At 44.8% G+C, this 11,258-nt stretch overlaps 2 protein-coding genes across 2 annotated transcripts in view; one reads left to right on the top strand and one right to left on the bottom strand.

The window, feature by feature from the left end:
* The window catches only part of CUNH20orf194 (chromosome unknown C20orf194 homolog), a 732,083-nt gene that overhangs the window by 223,853 nt on the left and 496,972 nt on the right, over positions 1-11,258 (bottom strand). The gene's annotated exons all lie outside the window — the stretch shown is intronic.
* The window catches only part of ATRN (attractin), a 172,651-nt gene that overhangs the window by 98,439 nt on the left and 62,954 nt on the right, over positions 1-11,258 (top strand). The window contains exons 21-24 of the mRNA XM_017828986.1: positions 874-926; positions 2,495-2,589; positions 3,483-3,561; positions 3,965-4,122. Coding sequence (XP_017684475.1) covers positions 874-926; positions 2,495-2,589; positions 3,483-3,561; positions 3,965-4,122 — 385 coding nt within the window. The remainder of the gene's footprint in view (positions 1-873; positions 927-2,494; positions 2,590-3,482; positions 3,562-3,964; positions 4,123-11,258) is intronic.

Below are 11,258 nucleotides of genomic sequence, written 5' to 3'. Positions count from 1 at the left end.
GCCAGGAATTCCTTCCCAATATCTCATCTAAGTTTGTCCTCCTTGAGTAGCTGGAAGCCATTCCCTGTGTCCTGTCCCTCCATCCCTTGTCCCCAGTCCCTCTCCAGCTCTCCTGGAGCCCCTTCAGGCCCTGCCAGGGGCTCTCAGCTCTCCCTGGAACCTTCTCTTCTCCAGGGGAACCCCCCCAACTCTCCCAACCTGGCTCCAGAGCAGAGGGGCTCCAGCCCTGGCAGCATCTGCGGGGCCTCCTCTGGACTGGCTCCACATTTTTTTCTCCCTCAGTAGTTCCTCTTTAATTGGGGGATTTTACTGCCTGTGCTCCCTGGGCTGGGCGAGCGTAAATATCCCTGAAAATGAGCCTTTGACATTCAGGCGGTTTAATGGAGCGGTTTTAGAGCAACAAATTTGCTGGAGGTTTCTCTGTAACGAAACAGAAATGCTTTTAGTGCAACGTTAGTGGAAATAATTTAATTCCAAAGGATTTCATTGCCAGGTTTATTTTTGAGAGCGTCGCTCGCGCGAGCGGACTTTTGTCGGAGAGATCCTGGAATAGCCATAAATGTAAATGGGAATTAGTTTTTGACTGAGCTAATCCAGTTCCATGCTTTGTGAAGAGCTAATAAATACCTTCCAAGTGGATGCAAAGGTTGATATCCAGAATTTTATGTTTCATTTTTTATTCTGTACAAGTTTGACTCGCAGAGAACGTGGAATTTCGAGCCCAGCACGGCTCAGACATTGATCTTTAATCATTGCTGTTATCAGCCCAGGTTGTGTTTTCTGATATATTTTAGTGGCTGGGAATAAATAAAACTACCAAAAAAACCCCAAAAAAACACCCCCATTTATTAAAAAATGTGTTTTCTTTTTTAGGTGTGAAGTCGAAAACAGGTATCAGGGAAATCCTCTCAAAGGAACGTGTTACTGTGAGTACCTCTGGGATTGTGTTTGCAGATAAAATATGTGCTTGAAGTTTAAAACACTTTGTTTCAGTTGTCTTAGCCTGTGTTTAAAATATGGGGGATTAAGGGAAGGACTGAAAAACAGCTCGAAAAAAGCTTAATTTTTCTGAAAAGTATTGTTTAAAGAGAATGAAAATGCTTTTCTTGATAAGGTCCGTGTGATGATTGGATCGTTTGAACAAAGTTTTGGATGTTTCTCACGTGACCGAGATGAAATCTGGTCCTTTGGAGAACACTCTCAAACAGATAAAACCCAAAGAATTTTTATAAGTGCAAAATGCTCTTTATTTTAAATTCTGATCCTTGTTAAAACGGGCTTCAAAACTGCCACGTTGGATTCCCGTGCAGTTCCAGAAGATCCTTTGCCAAGGCTCGACTTACTTGGTGGAAACCCTCCAGGTTGTGTTTGCAAATATTAGCAATGAGCAGCAGCCTGGCAGGGGTGGAGAGATGGAATCTGGAATTCCATGAAGTCCCCAGCAGTGGGTTTGTCCAGCACAGAAATGCTCAACGGGCAGGTTTTGGCTAATTTGGGTTCTGCTCGTGTGGCCAAACGAGGGCGTTGGTGGCTCCTCATGACAATCTCCGTGCAAGGATGACCAGATTCGTTGCAGGGTTGGTAAAATGGACAAAAAAAACAGGGAAAAGGCAGAATATCCCAACTCTTGCAGGAAGAATCTTGTGCTGTACAGATCCAGCCTGGCTTGGTTTCATTCCTTGAAGATTTCCTGGTGCTCCACTGTGGATAGACATCAGGTTGTCTGGCTTTCTCTGTCCACAGGGGATCTCCAGGAGGCAGAGAGAGAAAAAAAAAATAGCACCTGGTGTATAATTTCCTATTCCTCTTTGCTTGGAATGTTCCTGCACAGCTTCAGGAATGGGGACAAGTCAGAATATGGTGTTCAAGTCGTAATAAATGTCAGCATAAATAAGGATGCTGAGACTGGTGGATGCATCCCCAAAACTGGCTGTTGATCATCCCCCAGCCCAAGCAAACATGAGCGTGGAAGGACATCCAGGCAGACCAAAAACTGCTCCTGGAGTGCTTGAGTGGGATGTATTCCAGGCAAGATGGGAGCTGAATCCATCAACAACCAGCTGCTCTGTAAAAATCCTCCCAGTAAAGTGCACTGATGCACAGAAACTTGTCACAGGGGGAACTTTGTCCCCTGCCAAGTGGGAATTGCACACCCCTTTAATTTTCCTGCTGTCCCTTTAGAACATGGAGGTGTTGCAGGCTGGAAAAGTCAATATCTTGGCACGTTTTTTACAGTGTCTAGGTCTGTTTTTGCAATATTTAGGCATGAACTTCCATTCAGAGCAGCTCTTGGCTGGCAAATCTGAGCCACCTCTTTCCCCCTCCAGGGTTTTTTGTCCCTTGTGTGGCATCATACACAGACTGGGGGTCATTCCTGACAACAGCGTGGTGGCTCCTAGTTGTCCAAAAATCCCTTCAGTGGCATCATGCCTTGCTCTGCAGGAGCTGTTTTATTCCAGGAGGTGGGATAACCGTGTCCCTGTGTTCCTTACAGACACTCTCCTCATCGACTATCAGTTCACCTTCAGCCTGTCCCAGGAGGACGATCGTTACTACACCGCAATCAACTTTGTGGCCACGCCTGAAGAGGTGCATTTTCCACTTTTCCCTTTCAGATTCGTCCCTTGGGTGTCTCTCTTCTCTCCTCCTGGCCATGGAAGCTGTGGATTGTCACGGCTCCGGGGGTCTCCAGGTGTAGGCTGGTCGTGTGGAAGGTGTTTCCAACCTCCACGGAGCAACCGGAGCTTTATGGCCTTGCCTTGACTGTGCAGTCCCAAATTTTCGTGGGAAAAATGTCATAAGGATCCACAGTTCATCCTTTCCAGTTGTTTGAACAACTTCTGAGCCGCTCCAGTTCTGTGGAATTACAGAATCATGGGATGGTTTGGGTTGGAAGGGACTTTAAAGGCCACCTTGTTCCCGTGGGCAGGGACACCTTCCACCAGCCCAGGTTTCTCCAGCCTGGCCTTGGACACTTCCAGGGATCCAGGGGCAGCCACAGCTTCTCTGCCCAACCTGGGCCAGGGCCTCATCATCCTCACACCCAACAATTCCTTCCCAATATCCCATCTATCGCTGCCCTCTGGCAGTGGGAAGCCATTCCCTGTGTCCTGTCCCTCCATGCCTTGTCCCCAGTCCCTCTCCAGCTCTCCTGGAGCCCCTTTAGGCCCTGCCAGGGGCTCTCAGCTCTCCCTGGAGCCTTCTCTTCTCCAGGGGAACCCCCCCAGCTCTCCCAGCCTGGCTCCGGAGCTGAGATGTTTTGCTTGTTTTCACCCCAGCTCTTGTGTTTCAATTCTTCCTGTCACATTCTTTGCACTCCTTTCAGCAAATGCAGTGTTTAGTTTTTTTGCTTGATGTATTTTCTTCAGGTAAATAACGAATTCCAAGATAATTTCTTTTGTAGCAAAGATTTGTTAGGGAACTATGCAGTCAAACTGCTTATCCTAAAAATGGGGATTTCTTTTTGTGTTTCCTTCCCGCAGCAAAACAGAGACCTGGACATGTTCATCAATGCATCCAAAAACTTCAACCTCAACATCACTTGGTCCACAAGTTTTGCAGGTAAAATGAGCCTGATTTGAGTTCCTTGGCAGCTTGTTTCAGTTATCAGTTTCTGACAAATACAAATTTAATTAGGAAAACAGTTTTGTTTTTTTTTTTTTAACCTCTGTACTTGATATATAATGTCCTTAAATGCTGGGCCTGAAGGAAGAGGTGAAATTTTTTAAAAAAACCTGTTTTCCATGTTAGTAGTGCATTTTGGAAACCTAAGAAGGTGCAAATTTGATTTTTAATAATGCAGCATTTTGGCACACAGTGATTTTGATATTGCAGTGCAGCTAAAAAAGAATAATTTCTGAAGGAACAGTTAATTTTTTACCATTGGAATTCGGGCCAATTTGCCCTTTTGTTCTTTATTTTAAACACACATCAACACTTTTTTTCTTGCTCCTTCCTAAACCAGCTGGCACACAGGCAGGGGAGGAAATTCCAGTTGTTTCCAGAACCAATATAAAAGAGTACAAGGACAGTTTCTCCAACGAGAAGTTTGATTTCCGCAACAACCCCAACATCACCTTCTTTGTTTACGTCAGCAACTTCACCTGGCCCATAAAAATCCAGGTAAGAGCTGGTCATTTGTGTGGAATTCTTTAAAAGTGCCTTTTTTTTTTTATTTTTTGGTGACACTTTGCTGTGCTTTGAGTTGTCCAAGCTGCCCCAGCCTTGGTGGAATCCCACGGCAGACGGAGTTGGATGTTCTGGATAAGAGGGAAAAGGTGTGAGGTGTCTTCTGGTGCTGCCTCAGCCCAGGGGGGTCTGAAAATGTGCTGGGAAATAAAGTGAGATGCTCAGTTATTAAGGGCTTTAACAAGGTGTCTGACTCTGAACGTGGAGTTACTGATGTTGAATAGAAAGAGGGATGAAGTTAAAAACCAAACCTGGAATGTGGAGGCAGAGGAAAAGCAAATATCAGCTGCCTGTGTGCTCAGAGTGATGTGGGGCTTCTCTGAAGGACAAAAATCCTTCCAGGTCTGGGACAGAGATCATGGAATGGTTTGGGTTGGAAGGGACTTTAAAGCTCATCCCGTTCCACCCCCTGCCATGGGCAGGGACACCTCCCACTATCCCAGGTTGCTCCAAGCCCCTTCCAACTTGGAACACCTCCAGGGATGGGGAATCCACAGATCTCAAATAAGGCCTGGCATATCTGACTTCTTATTTAAGAAGTTTGGTCAAACATGGGAACCCAAATTCTTCCATCTTCACCCTTGCCCAGCCCAGTATGATGTGAAAGCTGAGAGTTCACCTTGAAGTTCTTGCTGTTCCTGACATTCAGTCCCACAAACTCCCACTCCCTGATAACACTGAGCAAGGGCATGAGATCCACCTGGAAAAAAAACCCTCCTTGAGCTATAATGACACTTTTCAAGTTATTCCCTTAATTTTTAAAAATACATTAGGAATACCTGTGAAACTTCTGCATCACCTTCTGGTAAAGACAGAGGGTTTGAGGTGTTCAGGAAACTTTTTGTTGTTGATGGCAGGCCGTGGATTGGAGAGGCTCCCTTTGGACTGCTTTTGCCTTCTTTTTAATGCCTTTGACAGTTTTGATAATAGTTTGCCAACTGGAGAGTTTTGACTTTACAAAGTGTTGAACTCTTAGTTTGTTTAGTTTATTTAGTCCTGATTTTTAGATGTGGAGGAGTTGGCAAGAGCTGCAGGGTCAAGCCTTGGTGTCATTGGATACTCAAGCAGCAAGTACTAAACCTCATTTTCATTGAAATACTCTTGTAGTACTGGAAGTAACATCTGTGTAGAAAGGTTGACACTTGTGTAGTGGTTTATTTAAATATTTGAGCTTCTCTTTTATCAAATTCACGGTCACAGACACCTGAAAAAAAATCATATTTTATTTAACTTACAGGTTATTTTGACTGATAGTTGATTTTGCATAATCAGTGCTGGACTGAGTCTTATCCTGATTTATGACTTTATCCTGATTTGTTACTTTATTATTTTAGTAATAAATAAAGTTCTTGCTGCAGAACTGTGGTAATACTTTGTAGATGTTTCAGAGCAGTGCTGTGTCCTCTCCCTGAAGCTCTCCTGAGTTTCCTCCAGTCTCCATCCACCTGCACTGACAGGGAATTTCTGGCTTTTCCTGTGCCAGTGTTGTTGAGCTTAAATGTCCCCTCCTCCTCCTCCTTTGGCAGCTCAAACTCCTGCTTTCCCTGGATGAATTTGGACAGGTCCTATCCTCTGGAAACCTTCCCTGTTTGTTTTTTGGCCTAAGCAGGACAAACCCTCCTGGTCCTTTCCTGTGGAATAGGTTATTCGGGTTCAGTTGCTTCCTTTGTTTTCCCTCTGTGCTTCCAGGTGTTTGTCTCTCTTGTACAGTTTTGGTCATGGGGATCAGGATCTGGCCAAGGCCAACCTGGCCTTGGACACTTCCAGGAATCCAGGGGCAGCCACAGCTTCTCTGCCCAACCTGGGACAGGGCCTCAACACCCTCCCAGACAGCAATTCCTTCCCAATATCCCATCTAATCCTGCCCTCTGGCACTGGGAAGCCATTCCCTGTGTCCTGTCCCTCCATCCCTTGTCCCCAGTCCCTCTCCAGCTCTCCTGGAGCCCCTTCAGGCCCTGCCAGGGGCTCTCAGCTCTCCCTGGAGCCTTCTCTTCTCCAGGGGAACCCCCCCAGCTCTCCCAGCCTGGCTCCAGAGCAGAGGGGCTCCAGCCCTGGCAGCATCTCTGGGGCCTCCTCTGGACTCTGAGGACATGAATGTACCAGTCAGTGTCCAAATGCCATCCTTGAACTAACTTCTGTCCTCTTTAAACCACTCTAATTCTTGAAATGATCTTCACCACCTTCCTGTCATGCAGGAATTCCCAGTGTATTGATATCCATAATGAAGAATTCCCAGTGTATTGATATCCATAATGAAGAATTCCCAGTGTATTGATATCCATAATGAAATTGGGATTGACTCAGCTGTACTTCTTAGGTCTGTACAATAAATAATTCTTCCAGAGAGGAAACAGTGGACTGGAATAGCAGAGGTGACTGTTGGCACCTCCAGTGCTTTGTTTGCACCTCATTCCAATTTTTCATTTGCTCATTAAGTTCTTTTATTCAACGTTCTCCTTGAGGAACTTTGTGTACCCTTGAGGTCTTGGGAGGATGAATGTTTAGATTCTCCCTCCTCCTCAAAATACAAATTTTAAATGTTCCACAGATCCATGCTCAGCTGCTGGACTGCTTTGACAGCCTCATTCCAGAGAGGATATTGTTCCATGTGCCATGTCTTTTGGAGATGGGATGGGTGCTGTCTGCTTTCCCTGGATTAGAACCCATCAAAACATTGCAGTTCTGTCTCCACTGTGGTTGTATCTCTTACAACCTCAACCTCATGACACACTTTGCCTTCCACCCATGTTCATGTCCCTATTCCCCTCTTAATTCAGTGTTAAGCTTGGTTTTATCAAGCTCTCCTTACAGGATCTCTTCCCTTTCCCTCCTGGTCTCCTTTGCTTGGATACCTGAAACATCTCCTGCTCTTTTGTTTTCATTTGCTGAGCTCTGGCACAGCTTGACTTCTGGCACTTCTTATTTTGTCTCCCTGCCCCTTGCTGGCTTTAAAGCCATTGCTAATCAATCCTTTCCTGTCCATAACACACATCCTCTTTAATTGATCCTAATGTCCTTTTTGAGGTTAGTTCTGAGGACGCAGCTTTCAAATAGCTTTGCATCTTTGACCTGAGAGAAAGACTTGGATGGCAGCTTTGCCATCCCTCATCTCCTCAGCCCACTTGATTTTACTGTTTGATTTAATTTCTCATGGTTAAAGAGTGAACTTGGATTCTCTTACAACACTTAACCTCTTTTTATCCCTAATTTAATAGGATTATGCTTGTGTGCACTCAATCCAAGGTAATGTTTTATCACCAGCTCTTCTTAATGTCCTTGTTACTTACCAAAACAAAGCCTAAAATAGCATCAGCTCTTACTCATGGAGACTTCTTCACCCTTTTTTGTGGAGCCTGGCAGTGATATCACATCCAGGGATGTGTGGTCCTTAGGATTTCTCTTCAGTTCTCAGCCAAAAACCAAGATTCACCGTGTCCTTCCAGGTCTTGTGCAATATTCTGTGGTGGATTGAACTTCCCTGAGTTCCAACCTCTGTTCCTACCTGTCCTTTCTCTGCCTCTTCCTTACATGCTTTCCCTATTTTTTTAATTTTTGAGAAGTCTTGGCTCTCTGGAGTTTCTCTTCAGTGTGATAAAACAGGAGTTAAATCATGGGATGGATTTTTGGGACAAAGATTTTTTTGAGGAAATGCCCAGAGAAGCTGTGGCTGCTCCATCCCTTGAATTGCCCAAGCAACCTGGGCTAGTGGAAGGTGTCCCTTCCCATGGCAGGGGCTTGGAATTAGATGATCTTTAAGGTCCCTTCCAACCCAAACCATTCTGTGATTCCATGATTTTAAGACTTCCCAGCGCTCGGTCCTTGCCTCATCCCAGTCTCTGTTCCTCTCTTGACTCAGATCTTTCCCATATTCCGTCTCTCATTTCTTTTTCCAAGCTGTTCATCCCTTATTTCCCTGCAGGAAAGTCCCTGTGCTTTGGGGTTCAGCCCTTCAGGGCAAAGTGGCTCCTTAATTAAAGCAGGATACAAACTGTTCCCTGATCTCCCAGCCTGACTCCTTCAGTTTTCCTCGTTGCAGCTCCACTGTTAAACTTTCTCTCAGCTACAGAACGTGTTTCAATTCCCCTTTGGAAAGCAGAGTGGTTTTAATGGCAGGAATGTGATGAAATCTGGGAAATTCTGCTCCTGCCAGGCTACTGGGAATGATTCTGTCTCAGCTCACACGTGTGTTTGGGTTGTTCCTGGGCAGGGCAAAATGTCCAAATCATATTTTTTTTTATTTTTTTTTTCTTTGTTTGCATATACTAGTAAACAGTCATTTTACACCCCCTCATTTCTCCTGGCTTATCTTCAATTTCAATACAACAAATGTATTTAAACGTGAGATTTGTTTGTCTATACAAAGCCTTGCAGCATAAAACTTCAGCAATGTAGTTTTTACTGCAAAACAACCCTACAATCCACTTTTTTTTTTTTTTTTTTTTTTAAAGAGCAGAAACCTTATCCTGAAGTCCTTGATTGAAATCTTGCCTCCCTTTCCCTCTCCTTGCCTGTTAAAATCTGCACTTGGAAAGTATAAATGCTCTTTTGTGTCAGAGACATGTCCCTGCCAATGCTCAATTCTGGCTGTTTCCCCCCCCCTTTCTTGCTCCACCTCTTTTCCAAACCACTTCAGTTCATTCCTTTTTTCAAGTATATGGGTTTAGGATGTCTCTCCCTGCCTGTTCAATGACTTGAAATGATTATTTAGTGGAAGAATTAAAGCAGCAAAATGCAGAAAGCCTTCAAAGTGCAGCAATGCTCTTCCTGAGGAAGGAATTCCCTGAAAAGCCTTACCTTGCCAAGCTTTTCCTGAAAATCCAGGTAAGGTCTTGTCACAGCAGCTGGATATTTCCTTTCTTTGCTTTGTGGCTCCTCTGCTCCAAACTTTGGCCACACTGAATTCCTGAGCATTCAGCAAACATTCCTTATCTTCCCTCAAACTGGGAATGCACCCTTTGGAAAAGGAACATCAACGAGTGTTGAAGGGTTGATGTTTTTCTCTAGTCACTTCAACATAATAAAACTTTTTCCCTCCATTATTTTTCCCTGTTTTCCTGATCTTCCTTGTGACTTTGCTTCGTTACTCTTCCCAAATTTAACTCGGAGTAGAAAAGAGTTCTGGACTATAAATAAGCACAAAAAAAGAAGCAAAGAAATTCAGTGCAGAAGCTTTCAGAGGAGTTCCCTTCACGGGTTTCAGTCCAGGCAAAACTCCCTGCCAGGTGAGAGCTGGGAATTCTGGAGCTGACAAGTGGTTAATGGTGAGAATTTGAAACTCTCTTTGAAACCTGTGGAAATGGCAGCACTTTTATCACTCTCTAAACTGGTTTTTCTTTATCTGGAGCAGGTTCCAGTGAGTGAGTCCCTCCCCTGAGTGCACAGGGGTGAAATTAGAGCTGCTAATAGAGCAAATCCACCCCCTTTTTAATGTCTCTGAGCTTTCTGCTCTGTTGCAATTTACTGCTGCTGGTGTTTGCTGCCACTCACTAAACAGAAATCTCTGTTTTTGTCTTCTTTCTTACCCAAACTATTGTTTGTATTCATTAACGTTCTGTCCCATTTGATTTTAGATTTTTTCTTTTTGTTTTTCCCTCCCAGATTCACATCCTTGAAGCCTCTTGCATTGATCTCTACATTCTTAGAATATCTAAGGCATTTTTAGGAGCTGATTTAAAGCAAACCCAGTTTGTAATTGTATCATTAACTGGCAATTGCCTCCTGTCTTTCCCTCCGTGGTGCTTGAAGTATTTTGATTTGAAACGTTAATTACCAACCAAATGCTTCAAGGAACAAAAAAAGGAGCTGAAGGAATTTTGCAGCCTCTTGCATACAGAATATTCCCCTTGAAAAATCGTGGTAGATGTTCACTCTAGATTATTTTCTTGGCAATTCAGCATCACGTTGGGCTTCAAAAAAGCACCACAGTGACCACGGGGCATCGCTGCACGTGCAGTGGTGGAGGCTGGAGCAGCATCCACAGCTCCCACTGGCTGAGGAGGATTTTGGGAACCAGTGGGAAACATCCAAGTCACTGATATTGTTGCCTTCCACTCTGATTTTATAAAGGCTGTAGTGGAAAAATACCTCAAATTGCCTCTGCTGTCTCAAGTTTTAGTTTTTCCTACTTCTTTCCGGCTTCTTCCAGTGGATTCTTTCTGGGGTGGTTGATTTATACAGTCTCCTTTAAATCTTTATTCCTTTCACAGAATGGACAGGGCTGGAAGGGACCTTAAAATCCATCTGTGGATTGCTTGATTCAGTCACATCACGTGTTGTCATAACCATTTTCTCTTTTTCCAAATGTGTTGTTTACCCTGATAGGACAATGTTGGTGAACCCCCTCAAAAGTGTTGAATTGCTCTCTGGTTCACCCCCTGAAAGGGTGAGTGGTGAAGGAAAGGTGGGAACAATTCAGCTCCTTTCAGTTGATTGTTGTTGCTGAGGAGCTGCCAAAAGCTCAGGCGTAGAAACTGTAACAAATGGGAGACCTGGGAAATTAAGGAGAGGCTTTAAATGTGCTGTAATTAAATAAGGATTTGGTTTGTGGTGACTATGACTTTTTTGTCCTGGGTGACTGTGTCCGGACTGGCACAGAGAATCATGGAATCATGGCATGGTTTGGGTTGGAAGGACCTTAAAGAACATCCAGTCCCACCCCCTGCCATGGACAGGGACACCTTCCACTGTCTCAGGTTGTTCCAAACCACGTCCAACCTGGCCTTGGACACTTCCAGGGATCCAGGGGCAGCCACAGCTTCTCTGCCCAACCTGTGCCAGGGCCTCCCCACCCTGCCAGCCAGCAATTTCTTCCCAATATCCCATCTAACTCAAAGGCACTTAACCCTTGCCTGGATGTGGTGCAGCCTCAGTCCCTTTGACTGGAGGTTGTGGCTTCAGAAACCCCCAAAAAACTGCTCAAACCAAACTCCCCCCGGGTGTTGTACTGGGGGGGGATTTTTATCAGGGACTCATGGAATGATTTGGATTGGAAGGGAGATGAAGGATCATCTCATTCCACCCCCCTGCCATGGGCAGGGACATCTTCCACTATTCCAGGTTGCTCCAACCTG

The sequence above is a fragment of the Lepidothrix coronata genome, unplaced genomic scaffold (genome assembly GCF_001604755.1).
Source record: "Lepidothrix coronata isolate B3197 unplaced genomic scaffold, Lepidothrix_coronata-1.0 Scaffold156, whole genome shotgun sequence".
Taxonomy (NCBI): domain Eukaryota; kingdom Metazoa; phylum Chordata; class Aves; order Passeriformes; family Pipridae; genus Lepidothrix; species Lepidothrix coronata.
The sequence above is the reverse complement of the archived record's forward strand: the minus strand, read 5'-3'. Positions and strand labels throughout refer to the sequence as shown.